Source organism: Suillus subalutaceus (genome assembly GCF_016647625.1).
Source record: "Suillus subalutaceus strain FC151 chromosome Unknown DFJ58scaffold_33, whole genome shotgun sequence".
Taxonomy (NCBI): Eukaryota; Fungi; Basidiomycota; class Agaricomycetes; order Boletales; family Suillaceae; genus Suillus; species Suillus subalutaceus.
The window spans coordinates 41,277-59,599 of NW_024540282.1; the positions used below are offsets into that span (position 1 = coordinate 41,277).

Consider the following 18,323-nt stretch of genomic DNA (forward strand, 5'->3'; position numbering starts at 1 on the left):
TGGTGACTCTACCGTGGTCGGTGATCAATTTTGGAGGCGAACAAGTCGACTAGCACTCACTGGTTGGTATACTGGTCAGTTGTTTAGGGGAAACCTAGCAAGACAGGCGAGTTTTATGACCTGCAGATGGAAGGCATGGATTTCGCGAGGTGGTGCAAATTGTCCATTCACAGGTCCTTATCGCATCGGTTTGTGCAAACAACGATCCAATTCCAATCATGTTTCGATCCACATACCCAAGGCAATACATTGATCAGTAAGTAAACACAGCTTCTCGCATCTATATATAGTTTGCTTCAGAGCTAACGATGTTCATATGTACTCCGACCTCCAACCATGTCTCGCTTGTTTAAAGCTCTACTCTAACCAAGAACATGATACACTCCTCGCTGATATCAGTATGTACGAATGCATTTTCTCTTTGCCCATCAGTTCAACACACTGTTTGCTGCGACACTGACACAACATTTATGATCGCTCGCCTAGTATAATAGGTTCATCCAGCCAATTGTGTCGCATATTGGATGTCGTACCATTCATCTTCCTGTGGTGGTGAAATACTCGTCGTCCGGAGGCCCACTCACCTGAAAATGGCCGAGGACAATGTGTTGCACCTTTTCCTATCACATTGGAGACGCACAACTCATTGCTTATGAGGCTTTAGCTTTGATTTGATGCTTGAGGAAGTTTATGCTAACGAATTCACAGTTAACATACCAGACCTAGATGCTAGACAATATTGTGCCAAAATATTAATGTGCTCACCTAACTCAAGTGGCACGATGACTTTGCTAAATGTGGTGCAGGATTTTCAATCACTGGGCCATTCCCACTCCCAAGGCAAATCCTGCCAAGGTTTTCTTCCAGGCCTCGCTGTTAGAGATGCCCAGCGCTTCCAATATTTCCTTGCACACCTCAAAACAAACCAAAGTCATCGACCACAAGTCTCAGATACTCCCTTGCGCAATGGTAGTGATAAATTCATCATATGCCCGGTTTTGTTTAATTGGCCTTGACCAGAGGTACAAGCAGGTGGGTGAAGAAAGTACAATCGCGAACGAGTGAGTGACAGTGCACCGTGGACAACTCTGTATGAATATAATACTGCTCGTGTAAATCTATGAGGACGTCGCAAAGCTGAGTATGAGATATGCAGTCCATATACAATGTACATAAAAGAACTAGGTCAATGAAATGCCTCAGTAAATGAACTCATGGCTGATGCGAGTCGGAACGACGACAGCTCAGGCTAACGACAAATCCACAACAGCTTACTGCAATTTCTTCTGGCCCGTTTGTCGAGGCTTGTGTTTGTGTGGGCCGTCCTTGGGAAACATGTACCACCACTGCAGGTTGACCTGGTCGCGTTGAACTGCTGGCCACATCGTCATTCGTGCGTAGCATAGCTGCGGCCGCTTCCGCATCAGTTTCAGGGGTAATGCCGTATCTCTGCAAAGCGATTTCGATAACATGAAAGGGGAGTATTGTCGAGTTACTCACATCTTCCTCGCGGCAAGCAGCAACATCGACAGGACGTCTGAAAAACCCTGCTGGAAATGAGCTGGAATTCCAGTGCCAGGGATTGTGCACTATTTGTTGGGGCGCATTAGCAGGTCGAGTACTGGGATGTAGGGAACCAGATGTGGAGTTCTTCCCTCGAGCCTGCAGTAGCCGTTTCCAGAGTGTTCGATGATCTTTGCTATGCAGGTGGGTGGTGGAAGTACGATCATCAGACAGTGGACTCCGCGCGTCTGCGAGAGGATCATCTCGCTGTCTACCTTCATCATTTCTGGCGCTGAGTGAGCCATGTACGGAACCGCGCTGACGGCCGTCGTGTTAAGATGACGGTGTGTGAGAGTCGAAACAGCACTTACGTCATCAACAGTTTCACGTTGTTCGCCTTCCCCTTCTGGCACTGGTTGGTTGGGTATCGTAGTTGCGAGCTCCAGGGACGAGTTTGAGCGAGCACGACGACCGAAGAAACCACGTCTGGAGCGTTCTCGCGGAACAGACTCATCTGGTGGGCGACGTCGAGAGATGACATTCCAGAGGCGGCGAGCCGAAAACAAGGAAGGGACATGGATGCCAGGCGATGGCGATGGAAGAGATTGCTGCGAAGACTACAAGTACTTGTTGTCAGTGTTAGAACCCTTGGATGAAAACAAGAGTCCTACCTGGAAGAAATTGTTGTTGTACGGATCGTCGTGCGCATCATCGATGAAGCCACCACCTCCCGTAGCATCAGCCTGCAACAGCACTGTGAGCAAGACAGGAAGTCAAACGTGAAAGTACTGACATCCAGACAAGACGATAATGGGGAGTTAGACCGAGTTTCCTCCTGTGTGCTTTGTCGGTCACTTTGTTGAAGTAGTGTGGGTGGTAGAAACTGAAGTAGTGCGGGTGCTGGAAGCTGAGGAGCTATGTCTTTGAGCATCCATAGAGTAAGTTTCTTGTCGTATCCGCCATATGCTACGTATCTCCCGTCTGGAGAGAACGACACGCAGCGAAGGGTGAATCTGTGATCCTCGTGCAATGGCTGGCCGAGTTGCTGGTGGGACCCTGTGTCCCAAAGCTGTGCAACGCCATTGGCGCCCACACATGCCAGGACATTGTGTGTGGGTGAAAGGGCGATGGAATGCAAGATATTATGGTGATATACTAGTTCTGGTGTGTTGTCGAGATGACTTTCAAATTCGTTGGGGGGCAGCCAGGCCCTTGATGTGCTGTTGAAAGCACGTGCGAATTCGTCGGATGCATCGATATTTCGGTGCTTGAATTTAAAGCGATGGAGTAGTTTGCCTGATGTGCTGTTGAAAACACGTGCGAATTCGTCGGATGCGGAGTACAGTTTTGTGCTGTCTGACGACCACACCAACGACGTCACAGAGTTCCCCAAGCCTTCGATGGGGCCAACAACAAGCTCGCCGGTCTTCGTGTCCCAGACGCAAATTGTTTTCTTGTCCCCGCCAGATGCGATTCTGTCACCCGAAGGTGAATATGCAAGACTCCACACCCAGCCTTGTTTCGTCTCAATCGGGCCCACCTTGACTTTCCCACTTCTTGCATTTAGAATGAGAATTGTTCCATCTCTGGACCCGCTGGCAATATGACTTCCGCTAGGTGACCACGAGGACGACCACACCGCCTTGCTGTGACCCGTCCAAACGCCTTCGATCATCTCCCCATTGGTAGTCCACCGCTGAACGCTTCCGTCCTCTCTCCCACAAGCAATTGTCTTCCCATCCGGTGAAAGCGCCAGTGCACATATACCTCCCCCATTCCTCTTCCATGGTTCCCCGACGAGAAGTCCCGTGTCGCAGTTCCACTTGCGCATAGTGCCGTCCGATGAACCACTCACAATGTGGACATTGTCTTGCAAGAAGACGAACCCCAAAATCGTCTCCTCGTGTCCTTCAAACTTGTGTTTTGGAGCTGACCCTTTGCCTTGCGCCGGGGTTGAAGTTTCCTCGAAGGTCAGCTTTGCAGAAGATTTAGAAGTCATAGCTCGTTACTGTAATCTGGTGGATCAATCCGACTCTGCTGCAGATGGTGATCAGTTATGGGGGCAAACGAGTTGACAAGTACTCGCCATTTGTCTACTGGTCTGTTGCTTGGCAAACTGGAAAGATATGCAAGTTTTTTTACGTCCTACATGCTGTATGTCACGAGACGGCGCTAATCGTCCATTCACAGGTTCTTATCGCATCGGTTTGTGCAAACAACCATCCAATTCTAGTCATGTTTCAATGCATATACTCAAGCCAGTGCATCGTCCAGTAAGTAAACATAGCTTCTCGCATCTATCTATGGTCTATAGTTTACTTCAGAGCTAACATTGTTGTTCATATGTACTCCGAACTCTGACCATCTCTCGCTCGTTTAAAGCTCTACCTCCGCTTAGAACACAATGCAGTCCTTGCTGACGTACTAGATGACCTATCATGGCACACGAGACATCATAGGTGCGGTGCGAGAGACAGTGCGCAAGGGAATTTTGGCATGCCAGATGAGTACATTGTGTTTCCAATGATTGTCCTGTATAATCACCTAGTGTTGGATCTGAATCGGAACCTCTCAAAAGTGCTCTCTGGTACAGACCACCTTCCCTCATTACCTGCACGCATTGTCGCACAGTTATTTTCGCCCTAGACTCATCCCTCGTGTCAGCGTGAAGCACTGATTACGCATTTTTCAGTTCTATGTAGCTTGAGGGCCTCATTGACGTGCTTCATAGTGATGCCCGCGAGTCATTTCTCCAATCAGAAGAGGAGCGTGAACGATTGCGGATTTCAATGTCCATCTCTTTCCCTGTCTGCATGCGTATGCTGACTTATCTCCTCTAGCTGCCTCTGAATCAGCGTCAGCTGTGTCACCTGCCAAATGATATGATAGGGCACTCATTAAATTAATGATGCTTTTCTTTACGCGCCAGCTCAACGCTTACGACTTTCACTGCGACGCTGCACCGAATTCTTGACTTCGAAGATCTCAGTAGACTCTATTTTAATCACTAATAGCCGGATGTCCGCATGCATAACGTTTGATGCACCAGTCATTTCAATTTGCAAAGATCCTGCTCCACCTAACCTACACCAACAATTACACCGCTAACTTGCTGACTCGAGGCGATCCTCAGACCCACCCGCAGCCTGTGAAAGTATATAACATAGTGATTGGCAGTTCGGTACTATTGACCTACAGATTCTTTGGCAGGTCGCGATCATGGGCGCGACTGCCGAGTACTTACTATCGTCAATATCGTGGACGCTTGTATGAATCTGACGAACGAATACAAGAGGACATCAGCCGCAGGAATATCGATGCTGACATTGAAGGGTTGGCCACGCGATAATAGCAGCAAGATCTGGACCGGAAGAGGGAGAGAGCTGATGAAGCGTGGGAGGTACAGACGGGGAGGATATCGTGTACACTGTAAATAAATACCAGTCAACGAATCTGGAAGGAACACAATCAGCAAAGGAGGACACAACATCTTGGTTTCGCGAGTGCTTATGCTCTAAGATCTAACGCAACATGCCAGCCTCAGCAAGTGTCCTGTCCTGAGCGGTTTGTGGGAGCCTCTACCGTAGTACGGGCCGGGCTATATACCAGTGTCCTGCCGACCTGCGGAGTTGGAGTGGGTCGAGTGTTTCAAATGCTTCTCGGTGTTTGCCGAGGAGGTGAATGTCGGAAGTCCATGACGTCAACGGTCCCTTCCTCTGTTCTTACTTTGTCCTGTATATGAAGACTCCTTATTCTGGTCTTGGGCCACGCTCAGCACCTTGACAATATTGATTTGTCACTAGTCTCACTACCCCAACACCCCCGTCTCATGATTTGCGTCATTGTCAGATACGTGGACTATACCACGGTAACCGCTGTGGGCAGATCGTGGTTCCGAATTGCGAATGCAAAGTTGCCAACCTATACCAACAAGCTCTTAGTTTCACGCCCAATCTACTCAGTCCAACAAACTACTTAACGATTTGTCTGGACACGGATCAGGCCTTCGTTATCTCAGCCGGCATCCGTTCGCATAAAGGACCAGGTCCCTGGGCCGCACTGAAATTTGTCCGGATTGAATCAAGTATATGGCCCTCAGACCTTGAAAATTTGTCCGAACTAGCATCCCTACCTATATCTGTGGGTCCTGGCGTTGCTAGCGGTCACGAATCCTCACAGTAGTGCGTCATGATGGCTCTTGGTATGTGTTCACACCCCAGGAAGACTGACGACGGACGTGAGAGCGCTGAAGAGAAGAGAAAGCTGCAGCTGAGTGACTACTTCGTCCCAACAATTTCGAGAGGGCTTTTTATACCTTTTTTTTTCTTCTCAGGGTTGGTGTGCTTGACCCATCTGAGCTTGCAGTAGAACGAGACGATCACAACTTGTGCACCTAGATTAGGGTCCCGGGAATTAGGGTATGGCGTCTGGTTGACAGGCTAATTAGCATGGCCCTCACAGAGGGCCAAATTTACAGGTGTGAATGACACGAAATTCACACAAATTTACTGACGGGGGTTCGGGGGCAGAGCCCCCGAAAGCTCCAGCTTTTTGACGCTAATTAGCGTTAATTTGCAGGTGAATTTCACCTAATTGACTGTAATTTACTCTACAGACTCCCATGTCTCCCACTCGTCATCCATTGGTGTCGTCGATGAAGTTGCAGTGTCAGACGTCAGCTTGGATGGAGGTCCGTGACTCGCGGAAGCGGTTGGCTCAAGCTGCACAGGCTGGTCTGAGAGAATATCGAGAAGGAATCCTGATGATAAGTTGATGATCACCAACATCAAACCTGTCACTTTTTTCTCCATTGAAGCTCACGTCATCACCATCATAAGGCCACTGTCCCTCACTGGTCTCGTCATCCGAGTCGTTTATTGCGATATCTCTTTTCATAGGTGGTCGGACAGGTGGTGGAACGACCGGGTGCATCGTTGATCATCTGTTTGAACCGCGCGGAACTCCAATGCACGTAACGAATAGCATCAGTGCGTGATCCCCATTCATCTTCAACTGCTTTGTTCCTTCCATAACATATGCCTTATTGAATGGCACGACTGATTTTGAACTTGATGCAGCCTGCAACTCCATTCTCGCTTTCTTCATTGGCCGTTCTGTTACCTCCGACGCAAGAACATGTTCTTTAGAATCCGAGTCCAATGCTTCTTCTGCGACCTTTGCTTTCCCTCCTGTTGCCTGGGACGCCATATACTCTCTTGCTTCTTTCCGCCACTCTTTTGCCATGCTTGGACACTCATGGGCAGCGTGCTTCATTATACGTTGTCGAGCTCTTGGCCATGCCCATGTCACATTACACCCATGGCTAGCAATGCACCGCACAATTTTGGTACCAGTAGGATCGCTTGCCAGACGACAAGGCTTCGAAATCTTGCGAAGTAGTGGGTGCATCTTAGCACCACCTTTGCGAGCATCCTCGTCTTCATCAGCATCAAGGTACCGGTCATCATCGAAGGTTGACAGGACATGTGTATCGAGTTTCTGAACCTTCTTTCTTTTCTCGGGTTGATGATTATTGACATTGACTGGCTTGTGCTTCGTAGAATCTATTTCCACGTCGAAGACCGGCAACTATATACTAGTACGTCAATATTTTATTAGAAATAAGATAAAACTGACTCACAGTGTTGCTGGCTGCAAGAATGAGACCTCGCGCAGCTTCGAGAGTGTCATAGACCCACTTCTCTAAGAGAATGTCGCCTGGATATTTTTTGATCCAAGTTTCGAGAACATCCACAACAGCTTCTGTCTCTGGCCCTCGCTCCACGATTTTCAGGCCACCGGCACGACTTCCAAACCTGACCTCTAGTTCTCGGTTGACAGCTACAGCTTCTCCGATTTCTGCAGTCCAATCGGCGTCCAAGCTGAAGTCGGAAAAATTATACTTTGATTCCTTTGGGACGGGAATGTTGGATGGTAGCGCCTTGAGATACTGTCGCAGTTCAGCCAGTCGATCCTTGAGATTTGGCTCCATGTAAGCTGTAACGCTGTTGGAATTATTACGGACTGATTTCAAGTTCCTAATTTTCACAATATTTCGGTCATCATCGGCATAATGGTGTTCGACCAAATATAAACCTTATTTCAACTATGTAGATACTAGAGCCACAATAAGCTATGCAAATCTTTCAAGCGTCTGAGCTGTCAGGATTGTCCAGTATATCATATATAAGCTTTTCAGGTGTTCTGGGTCCAGTAGAAACAAATTCACCCAAATTGACACTATGTTTTCGAGGGTGTGAAATTGACACTGTCATTCACGGTAAATTTGCAGGGTAAATTTGCAGGGCAAATTTGCCTGGTGCAAATTCCCGGGACCCTAACCTAGATACTGCTACTCTCATACACATGGCCGATGTGGCAGCCTAAGGAATTTGAAAAGCACTCATGTCATTTCAAGTGTCTTGCTCGGAGTCCCGTGGAAAATTCGTCATATCCAGCAGTGGCGCTCCGGCAAGGTGGAGAAACTTAACTTTGAGCCACAACGATTCATCCGTCCATCGTAGGTCGGCAGAAATAAACTGTACTCGACGACTGCATTACATAAGCGCAAGATATGCTGGCGATGACAGCACAATGTGACGTGGCAGCTTGAGCTCCTCTCACGCTACTGCGCAGTACTAGTGCGACTGCACCGTGAGTCATGATGGTGGAGCTTCTGCAGCGGACTCATTTGTATGATGTATCAGTCACTAGGCAATTACCATACAAGGCTATTCAATGTTGTGTCCCGGCGATGCGGCGCTTCGAAGCTCGAAAACGTGGTCCAGGAGTCAGGACCCCTGTACCCAATCTGAACATGCATGTGGAAGAGGCCAAATGGGGCGGGCCTACGAGAACGTATAAAAGCCCTCTGCCCTCAGTGTAGTGTATCGACAAAATAGTCGCTCCTCTTACCACCAAACATGCAGCTTCCTGTGCTCTTGAGTGCACTTGTATCTTTCGTCATTCTTGCTGCGGCGTCACCCACGCCAGGAGCCATCTCAAAACTTTCCTGTGAGTATTCATGATCATCAGCAGTATCATATCCACTCAGTTGCCACAATGTATCATTCAGCTAAGCGAGAGAACCTTGACATCAGCTTTCAACGTGATCTCCTAGGAAAGAGTATGGAGCGTGAGCTCGCGACGGGTCTGAATGATTACAGCGATTATGATCAGGTCGACAGGAAGCGGGATTTTGAGGATTACTGTTCCAGTGATTATAATGATGTCGACAAGAAGCGTTAGCTCCAGTCGAGTCTTGTTAATTACGGTGAGCTCGACTAGGACAACAGACTACATAATGTTTGACCGGTCTTGCAATCCGGATCTAGTTGTTGGAAGATTATCATATAAGTGTAATACAAGACGCGGATTCATTCACTTAGTATTTTAGCTCACGCTCCTCACCTTCCCTGCGCCATGATTCTCCCTTGCGCAGTACCAATATAACCAATAACTCCGTCACAATCAAGATGCCGGCCCACACAGTATACAACCCCCCATCTCCTAAAGCATTCTACAGGGAAAGTGGGCTAATGTCAGGATTTGTGAGACAGCAGATATCAAGGGAACTCACTTGAAGCGGTACAGCAATCATCACCGAAACAAAAGCCAGGGATCCTCGGAACGAGCTGTTTGTAGCCACTGCTGTACATGAGCGACCAGGGTTGGCATCAACGAGGTATGCCAATGTACAAGTATACATCCATCTGGGAATAGATGTCAGAGCAATAACGACGAATAACCGGTGTACCGACATGGAGGAGAATCCAATCAGAACGAGCATGACGCAAATGACAGCGACATTGACATGCTTTTCACACACCCAAGCATAACCGATGACAGCAGGAGGTAGCCACAGCATCCCCAGTGTCGAGCTCTCCAAGCGCATCTTGGGAAGACATCAATCAAGAGCTCCAGTGCAGGAGTATAAAAAAAGGTTCACTTCTGCGTACCACTCTCCTCCATTCGCTTCCATCATCTTCGCAAGCACCCGGTCAGACCAACGCCCACCAATCACACTCCCAGCGATGCTTCCTTCATAGTAAATTAGCCCTCTGCCACAATCCAAGCAGCGAGGATCTTACCTATGCCCAGGCAAAGCAAGACCAAACCAACACTTAACGCATTATAACCATATGCGTTGGCCAGAGTGCGGGCACACGTGTATGAAAGGCAATAGGTAAAGCCGAAGACGAGTCCTTATACCGAAATGAAGTTACTAACAATGTGTACAAAAGGCCAACTGTTCACTCACCATTAGCAATAAGAATTAGAACATTGTTCTTTCGTGACAGCATTCGAAAACATGACGGGAAGGGGTTGATGTCCTTTATTGATAGCCTGACAGCCACCACTGATTTATCGACCGGAACATTCAGCAGCCGGAGCTGCTTCTCAGTGTCCTTGACCGATGTTTGGCTTTCCCTGGACTCATGCCCGGTGATGGTAGACTTCCCGGAACTCTGAACAGGTTCTCTGGAGGTATGAAGTCGTTGTAAAGCGGATCGATACGTAAGACTTCGTTCACGTCGGTACGTGTCCTTGAAAAGGATGAGGAAGGACAAGAATATTACTCCTCCACAGATTAGTAGAAAGTAAAAACTTGCACGCCAGTTGAAGGCTTGTGACAACGATCCGCCAAGTATAGGGCCCAGTGCGGGTCCTAAGAGAGGTGCAGCATAGAAGATACCCATCATGGTACCGCGCTCATGAGGCTCATAGATATCGGCCAGGGTCGCAGCCGAAATAGAAATAACGGCGCATGAACTTCAGGAAGGGGGTCAATCAACGATCAAGCTCTTTAGATGGATGCTTACCCCGCAGCTTGAAGTGCTCGCATACCAATCATCACCTCGATGGTCTTCGAGAGCGCCAAAGCAGCGTTTCCTACCACGAATATAGCCGAAGCCACCAAATAGACAGGCTGTGATAAACGAGATCCGCGCTCATCAAGCAGATCAAAAAGGGTAGGTACACCTAGACCCACCTTACGGCCTTTAATCTCACTTGCGGTGCTCCACAGCAGCGGAAGGTTCCCTTGTATGAGTTGGAACGCCGCTAATGTCCAGCTAATCTGGCTAGTTGTTGCATGTAAATCCTCCTCTATCAGAAAGTTCGAGGCTGCGAGACGGTGTCAAAAAAATGCTCATGCGGAAAACAAATGTGGCAAACGATTTTGAATGTTAGAAGCCAACCCAGACACCATTGTAGCTAGTGACACCATGCACAAAGTTATTGTCTACAAGTGGTACAGGGTCAGGAGGGTCACACAGTGCGAGTGTCATACACACACTTTTCTGGTACGACTCCACTGACGGGGGTCGTCATCAACCGGAACATGTTCTATGTCGATTGTATCATTTGTGTCTGTGGACGCTTCGACATCTAATTTTTTGCATGGCGTTTTGTGTTCAGGTCCAGAAGGCGCTTCTACAACGGTTAAAGTAGCCATGAGTCGCAAATTGAGAAAGATGAAGCAGCGAAATTTTGAGTACCTGACCCAAATTTGATTGCTTCTTATACAGTCAAAAAAGGGGGCACTTACAACGTTACAAGGTGATCTTACACTCTGCGAAAGATATTGCGCTAAAGGTATGTACCGAGTACGTGTGCGCACCATTGCGTGGAGATAATCATAGCTTGGCTAGTCAAGCTATCGGATATTTGTCCGACAGGATTACTGGTGAATCTGCTGCGGATTCCGAAGGACGTACACATTTACTCCTTCTGCGGTGCCCAAGCATCCCTGGCTAGATTTTGTGTCTTTGTGACATTGGTCCGAGCTTTCAATTCTCAAGTCGAGTCCAATATTGCAACAATAATCCCTGTTCGAAAACCTCAGTATGGTGCCCACCAACAAAGAACAGGATCTACAGACCGCACAAGGAGCGATATAGCGTATAAACATCATCCCCAACGGACAATAAAACAAGGGTTTTTAAGAAATTAAAAAATAATCAATACCTGTCAGGATATGAAGGCGAAGCGGCCTCCCGGATATAAGGTTATTCGGATGTATTGACATCATCTAAACGTATAATTTTTGTTATCGCTCTCAACCTCACGTATACCTCGTGATCGTGAATGGGGGACCAAAATTGCCATACTCTAAGTATGACTCCGAGGCAGCTGCTACCAGTCACGTAAACATACATCATTTCGGCAGAAAAAAATGGGGATAAATAATCTGCCAACGCAGTAAAAGAAGATTATGGGATACTGGAGCACTGAGACAAAGGAAAGTAAAAAAACATCGGGCACGTACCCTGTGCATCTTTCTGTGTTTTTCTTCCTTGTATAAAGCTGCGGGCGGGATTTTGTCATATCAAGAAGTTCGACGCTGTTGAGTAATCAGATGCGTCATCCTTATACCCGCGTCTTCTCGATCTCCGATTGGTGCAAACACTTTAGACTCGAGTCGGCCCGTTTGCACTGTCAGTTCTTCCGAGTCCGAATAGCCAGACCCGCAGCTACAATCGTATCATCTGAAATAGAGGCGAAAAGGGTTGCCGCTGATTGGAAGGAATGACACGGGGATTCTCCTTGTATGGGGATGGTGGCTTCGTCGTTCTGTAGCCACGCCAAGGCGGATATTGCTCGATGTGTTGAGACAAAACCCGGAGAGATGCTGAATTAGGCAATAGTCTGAGAACGAACTTGAATACTCAGTGGAGTGGAGATATGTAAGAAACGTATGTGAATGCAATGCCAAGGACTGGCTTGCCTAAGGTTGGTTAGGTCCGATGAACGGAAGGTCCAATACCCGTGTCACGAGGTCTTGGAATGTCTTGTTAGCCAAGTCCGAAGTCTTGATATTACTTGCTACTGGACGATATTACTATATCATCAATGCCGAAATCCAATTCGATAAGTGTTCGGATCACAAAAGATATGCAGATAAGTGCGAACTTACTTGAGGCATTGCGCGGGAAGATGTAGTATCGATGCTACTGAATAATAATTGCGAAGGCAAGTATGAACTTCCGTCGTCAGCCGCTAGGCTTCATGGGCCGAACTTTAACAAGAGACGAGCACGATACGCGCTGAATCCCGAGGAAGAAGAAACTTTCACCGCTTGGCAACGCCCACAGTTTGGATTTTTTTCGAATATATACAACTGAAAACGCAGTTCAAGCTCAACAGCCTGGTATCTCTTTGTGCATGCTCGGAGACTCGAAGTTGACCATGTCAGGCCATACCGGGGAACGATGAATGAAGTCGACCAAGAAATGACACTAGGTTTGCGACTATCTACGCAATGGATGAACGCTCAAATGCATGTTAATAACGCTTACCCGATTTTGAAAGCTCACATTTCTTCCCTAATACGCCTATGGGAAACCGGTACGCTGGATATGACCAGGACGGTCTTACTACAGTCTGCGGGCTCAAGGTAATTTGCCAACTTAGGGACGGGGCGGCTGTGCGCCTTTGTTTGGCAAAGCCTTTTGAGTCCAAACAACCGCTTTGTATCAATTTTCGGATTTAGTATATTCCGACTTAAGGCTGATATATACGCACATAGTATCGATGTCCGAATTTCTTGAGTATGAAAGCAAACCACCCCGACTTGAATGATGCTTGTCATAGCCAACTCACTTCGTGGCGCTCTACGGCCCAAGACCCTAGGTCGCACACTTCCTCGCTTTACTTCCATATCTACCTCACTGGCTCGCGACTCTATTAAAAGAGCTCTGGACGATCCGTTCGTCCATGTGCAGATCAACGAAAAAGATGACGGGGAAGAATTTGTGTGCGACGAAGAGCCACTTGTGCTGTCGCCCGAGCAAGGCTTTGGATATTACCCCATTACCTTAGGACAGCATTTTGCAGAGGGCAAGCTCCAGATCGTAAGGAAACTTGGATGGGCTGATAATTCCAACGTGTGGCTTGCGCGCACCCTGGGGTAAGTGCATCTTTTGTCGAGCCTGCTTATGAGGATCACGGTAATTTTAGGAACGCATATCCAGCGAAATATGTTGCTGTCAAGGTTCTTACAGTCAACGCGACCGCAGGTGTGGTGCAAGGATTTCTACGTGAGGTGGACTCTCTTAGGACCATCAAAACGGCTAATCCTGACCACCCCGGCCACCAACACTGCCTTCATCTCTACGACGTAATCGCCGAAAAGAGCCGCCATGGTCCTCACATTTGCATCGTGACCAACATTCTGGGGGCGAACATGATCGGTCTCCGTAGGCTGCAACTCGACGGGCGTGCTTTTACTCTTGCTCTCACTAAACGTATAGTCAAACAAACACTTCTTGCTTTGGACTACCTTCACCGCGAGTGCGGCTTCGTACATACAGGTATGTATTCCAGCTCTGTTCTATAGCAAATCACATAACTAATAACGTAATCTTTAAGATGTGAAACCCGACAACGTTCTCGTCTGTGTGGACTACGAAGATGAAGCTATAACTCGCCTCCTTGAAGAAACGCCATCCGCCACATACGACCCTCGGTTTGAGCCCACTTTATCTCCTGAGCCTATCATCACAGTAAAGTCGCAGCCGCTCCCTAATTTCGGCCTTCGGGAGGATGCTAGCAACCTCAAGGTTTGTTTGATTGATTATGGTCAAGGTTAGTGTCCTTACATTTGAACGATGATATCCCATCTGTCCCGTCGTCAACAGCAACACCCGCCAAAGAGCACCGAGCAGAACTGGTTCAACCTGTTCTCCTTCGCGCACCAGAAGTTACTCTGGGACATGGGTGGTCTACACCCATCGACGTATGGTCCATGGGATGTTTAGTAAGATATATAGTTTATTTTTACTTGCTGTCATCAACCGAAAGCCATCTAGGTTTTCGAATACCTGACTGGTGCAGCTATGTTTCAACTCTCGGAGTCTTCTTCCATCAGCGTGGAAAATCTTTGTCTCCAACGAATTCTCGAACATATTGGGCCTTTTCCACCTAGCTTTTTGGAACGATGTCAACGCCGGAGTGATTTCTTTGACGAACAAGGTAAGGTATCGCGCCTTCATCAGCGAGCGGATTTGAAATTCTTTTTTAAGGATCACTCCGCGTTCACAATTTGATCCCTCAAGCAATGGAAAGCTGTCTCCGAGCATATAAAGTTATGGATAGGCAGGACATAGCTCCTGCCGCTGCCTTTATTCGGAAGTGTTTAACTATTGATCCCCACGCACGACCTACAGCCTTGGAACTACTAGACGACGAGTGGCTCAAGAACGCGTGAGGCAGCGGCGTGGACCTTCTGGTAGAATTTAAAGTGCTTCTGAAGGCTTAGACGTTGCGCATTTCACAAATGATCCTCAGACTCATGCAAGCGAGGTGATCCACATTATCCCATAGTCAGAATGTGTTATTGTGATTATGAGTTATGTGGAGAACCTCAATCCGAGTGTGTTTCAAGAAAAAACATTGAACTGACGAACATGCACATCAAGAAGGCCATTTACACTTTGGTCGAGTTTGGGTATACAGTTGAATGAGCAAAGCCAGGTCGTTGCCTGTTGTCCTTCACAATAGTGGGCTATTTCGCAGATGCAGGTGCTTTGTTAGGTTGTTCGTCTGGTACATCTAACAGGAAGTCGGAAGCGCCGAAGAACGCAGTGGGAGAAACTGGCGACAATTAATTTTGTGGTCAAGGTATGTTGCAGCCGTTGCTCGTGTGGTGCGTCGACAGTATTCAGAAAGTGCATGGTGCCCATAGGCACCAGTGAGTCTAGGCACTCCAAACAAAAGTTCACCCGTTGCTTGCCCCGTGAAGGTGAAGGACCGATCTGGAATGGGTGCGCGTGAGCTTGCATGTGGATGGAAATAAAAGTTGGATGCAGCTACTTCACCTTCTTTCTGGTAAAAGGAATCCTCCGTTATCTCCCATTGCGAGATTTTCCTGCCGTCGCCGCTGCTGCTGGATATAGAGCGTTCATCGACCGAAAATGCGGCATGAAAAACCGCATTTGAGTGCTGAAATCGGGCGACTTCCGCTGTACCTGTGGGGAGCTGAAACAAACGAACTGTGCTGCATGGAGGCAGCAGATGCTGATGCGATAAGGGTACCAGCTGGGTTCAAGATGATCATGGTGTAGTTGATTGCCTGATCATCGGCATGGCCAGTCCTAGTCCAGGGATCACCGCTGGCAGCCTGTTTCCAGGTGCGGGTATCCTAAGAGCGCCAAGTATGAGTTGCTGAGAGAAGTCGGGTGCCATCAAGAGTCCAGGTGAGCTCGGTGATTAAAGTCGTGGGAGCAAGACTTGCCATATTTGGTCCAGGATAGTAAAATGCCGTCGGCCGAGCTGACCAGACGGTTGTCCTCTACAACTTCAAGAGAGCATTGCGCACCCATCGACAAATTTGAATTTAATCTTTGATCGATCGATCTCCCCCACTTGAACATATGCGAGATTACCAGTATGCAGTTTCAGAACATCTATGGTATCCGATGCGAAGCTGTCATGTGACAGGAGCGTTTCTGCGAATCAGCATCTCCATGAGCGACACGTGCATGGGAAGCGGTAGCCTATACAATCAACAGGATCATTCTTGAAGAGATCAAACATCAACGCTATATATTGCGTAGAGACAGCAGGGAAGGGCGTCCACAAAATAGAGGGTATAAAACGGAAGTTATGGGTAAACAACGGCCTACTAGTTACTGGTGGCGACCATCCACGCTGTAGCTAGCCTACAGGATGCCGAGAACGAAGCTTTGAGTACAATTTTGGGCCTGACCGATGAATTTAACTACGAAGACACCAAAACACTTCTTATAGTATCGTACACACTCGAGTATGAAAAGAGGAAGAATAACACAAAAAAGGGGTACATGGGGATCGCAAAAAATTGTCGTTCAACTTAGCTGGGATCATTAATCTTCGCAACAAGGCAGCCATCATTGCGTGAATCCACTTCAACAGTCAAACCCAAACTGCGTGACATCTATGATGAGAACCAACTTATGGGGGCACGTTCGCGGTGCACATACCTTCTCCCATATTCTTGGATTTCAGGTTTGATCCTGGCAATGTTATTTTCGGAGTGAATTCCCTTTCCTGAGCAGTTTTGCAATCAATGAGAAGCCTGTTTCTGAAGTTGAGTGTGCCATGGATGATGTCTTACCTACGATCACACGAAGTGACAATTCTCCACGGTCCCGAACCCCTTGAATAGCATCGTCGAAGTATGCCTTGGCTTCGAAGACAGAGAGTCGGTGAAGATCAATCGTGTTGGGCCCGAGTCCCTGTGAAAAGCGTCGGACAGCGGCGTGATTCATAACAACAACAACAAACTTTATTATTCTCTAGAAGGTTGGAGGTAAGTTGGCGAATGCTGCATACTCCGTCCATCAGTCTCATACCTTGAAATATCTTTGTGCTGGCTTCCTTATCTAAGAGCTCCATGTTGGCTTTGTACGCCTCACCCCTCAGGGAAAGCTGTTTAGCGAGCCTTCGCTCGTCACAAGCGTACGCTTCGCAGCTTTGATTGAAACATTCTTCCATGCGATTCCCTTCAATTCTGGCTTTGTGACGAAGAGAATCGGTATCATCATTAGGGTCAATTACAACGGGCGTTACAACAACCTCTGATGCTCTTGTAGCTAATTCGGGTCCAGAAAAACGACGTGATCGCTGTGTCAAAGAGATGAGTAGACAGCACTGCCAGATGGATTATGCTAAGACAGACCTGTGGGATGCGACTTTGAGCGGGCTCGGTCACGGGAGTAACATTAGGAGATACGGGGGGCGTGGGTTGTGCAGGGAATCGTACGCTCGGTTGGCGATGAGACTCTGTGGCTAATTCAGGTCCAGAAAAACGACGTGATCGCTGTGTCGAAGAGGTGAGTAGACAGCACTGACAGATGGATTATGCTAAGAAAGACCTGAGGGGTGTGACTTTGAGCAGGCTCGGTCACGGGAGCAACATCAGGAGATACGGGGGGCGTGGGTTGGACAGGGAATCGTACGCTCGGTTGGCGATGAGGCTCTGTAACTAATTCAGGTCGAGAAAAACGACGTGATCGCTGCGTCGAAGAGGTGAGTAGACAGCACCGACAGATGGATTATGCTAAGACAGACCTGAAGGGTGTGACTTTGAGCAGGCTCAGTCACGGGAGTAACATCAGGAGATACGGGGGGCGTAGGTTGTGCAGAAAATCGTACGCTCGGCTGGCGATGAGACTCTGTAGCTAATTCAGGGTCCAGAAAAACGACGTGATCGCTGCGTCGAAGAGGTGAGTAGACAGCACCGACAGATGGATTATGCTAAGACAGACCTGAGGAGTGTGACTTTGAGCAGGCTCGGTCACAGGAGCAACATCAGGAGATACAGGGGGCGTGGATTGTTGTTGCTGCGAGCGGGTGCATTCATATGATCTTTGAAGTAGCGAGTGAGCACTTTCGTATGGTGAATCAGATGGTGAACATAAAGCCGAGAATGATATCGGCGGAGGTGGCGGGGGCAGTGGGTACTCTCTCCTGCCAAAGAATATGGAGATTACTTTCCATAGCAACCAGGGTGGGCCCTTCAATAGGGCCTTGAGAGCCGATAGTACAGAGGGGATGAACTTCATCTGCATGATGCAGTGGGAGACGAATCAAAGGCCTTATCAATAGTTAGACTCGAGTAGCACAACGAGCGCTACGCATATATTCCCCGATGAGAATAACACATGAGAACGCTGACCAAAGCGCCATCCAATGCGGACGACCTATCAGAAGTTATGTCATCGCGGTATCTGCGCTCCCGAGTGTTGCGCAAGGCGGGAAGGACCTGCCTCTGGCTGTGACTGACTAGCGATTGGTTTCAATTCAATTTCTTCGCGAATCTAGGATCTCTAGCCCTA

The 18,323-nt window shown here is 48.1% G+C and overlaps 6 protein-coding genes across 6 annotated transcripts; 2 read left to right on the top strand and 4 right to left on the bottom strand.

Moving 5' to 3' along the window:
- Nucleotides 1-976: 976 nt before the first annotated feature.
- DFJ58DRAFT_779551 (WD40-repeat-containing domain protein) lies at nt 977-3,610 on the bottom strand. The gene is made up of 6 exons (XM_041389694.1): nt 3,590-3,610; nt 2,297-3,537; nt 2,175-2,246; nt 1,875-2,120; nt 1,501-1,821; nt 977-1,449 (listed from the first exon to the last, which is right to left on the bottom strand). Exons 2-6 carry the CDS (start codon nt 3,500-3,502, stop codon nt 1,213-1,215), a joined length of 2,082 nt encoding a protein of 693 aa, XP_041245549.1. The 5' UTR covers nt 3,503-3,537; nt 3,590-3,610; the 3' UTR covers nt 977-1,212.
- A 2,712-nt stretch (nt 3,611-6,322) lies between these two features.
- Nucleotides 6,323-7,537, bottom strand: DFJ58DRAFT_278641 (uncharacterized protein). The gene is made up of 2 exons (XM_041379622.1): nt 7,145-7,537; nt 6,323-7,092 (listed from the first exon to the last, which is right to left on the bottom strand). The coding sequence occupies exons 1-2, from the start codon at nt 7,493-7,495 to the stop codon at nt 6,442-6,444; spliced, it is 1,002 nt and encodes a 333-aa protein (XP_041245550.1). The 5' UTR covers nt 7,496-7,537; the 3' UTR covers nt 6,323-6,441.
- A 673-nt stretch (nt 7,538-8,210) lies between these two features.
- Nucleotides 8,211-8,819, top strand: DFJ58DRAFT_278661 (uncharacterized protein). The gene is made up of 2 exons (XM_041379623.1): nt 8,211-8,517; nt 8,579-8,819. The coding sequence occupies exons 1-2, from the start codon at nt 8,427-8,429 to the stop codon at nt 8,749-8,751; spliced, it is 264 nt and encodes an 87-aa protein (XP_041245551.1). The 5' UTR covers nt 8,211-8,426; the 3' UTR covers nt 8,752-8,819.
- Nucleotides 8,820-8,887: 68 nt separating this feature from the next.
- Nucleotides 8,888-10,960, bottom strand: DFJ58DRAFT_658065 (vacuolar DHA amino acid exporter; the record flags this gene model as incomplete). The annotated part of the gene is made up of 10 exons (XM_041382012.1): nt 8,888-9,022; nt 9,083-9,215; nt 9,264-9,397; nt 9,452-9,543; nt 9,594-9,707; nt 9,764-10,275; nt 10,326-10,432; nt 10,496-10,629; nt 10,681-10,747; nt 10,802-10,960. The coding sequence occupies 10 exons, from the start codon at nt 10,958-10,960 to the stop codon at nt 8,888-8,890; spliced, it is 1,587 nt and encodes a 528-aa protein (XP_041245552.1).
- Nucleotides 10,961-13,014: 2,054 nt separating this feature from the next.
- On the top strand, nt 13,015-14,874 carry DFJ58DRAFT_278692 (kinase-like domain-containing protein). The gene is made up of 6 exons (XM_041379624.1): nt 13,015-13,414; nt 13,465-13,817; nt 13,876-14,091; nt 14,145-14,263; nt 14,316-14,478; nt 14,529-14,874. Exons 1-6 carry the CDS (start codon nt 13,083-13,085, stop codon nt 14,711-14,713), a joined length of 1,368 nt encoding a protein of 455 aa, XP_041245553.1. The 5' UTR covers nt 13,015-13,082; the 3' UTR covers nt 14,714-14,874.
- A 1,376-nt stretch (nt 14,875-16,250) lies between these two features.
- Nucleotides 16,251-17,323, bottom strand: DFJ58DRAFT_278903 (uncharacterized protein). The gene is made up of 6 exons (XM_041379625.1): nt 17,165-17,323; nt 16,839-17,109; nt 16,771-16,781; nt 16,601-16,721; nt 16,467-16,533; nt 16,251-16,409 (listed from the first exon to the last, which is right to left on the bottom strand). The coding sequence occupies exons 2-6, from the start codon at nt 16,978-16,980 to the stop codon at nt 16,337-16,339; spliced, it is 414 nt and encodes a 137-aa protein (XP_041245554.1). The 5' UTR covers nt 16,981-17,109; nt 17,165-17,323; the 3' UTR covers nt 16,251-16,336.
- Nucleotides 17,324-18,323: the final 1,000 nt, after the last annotated feature.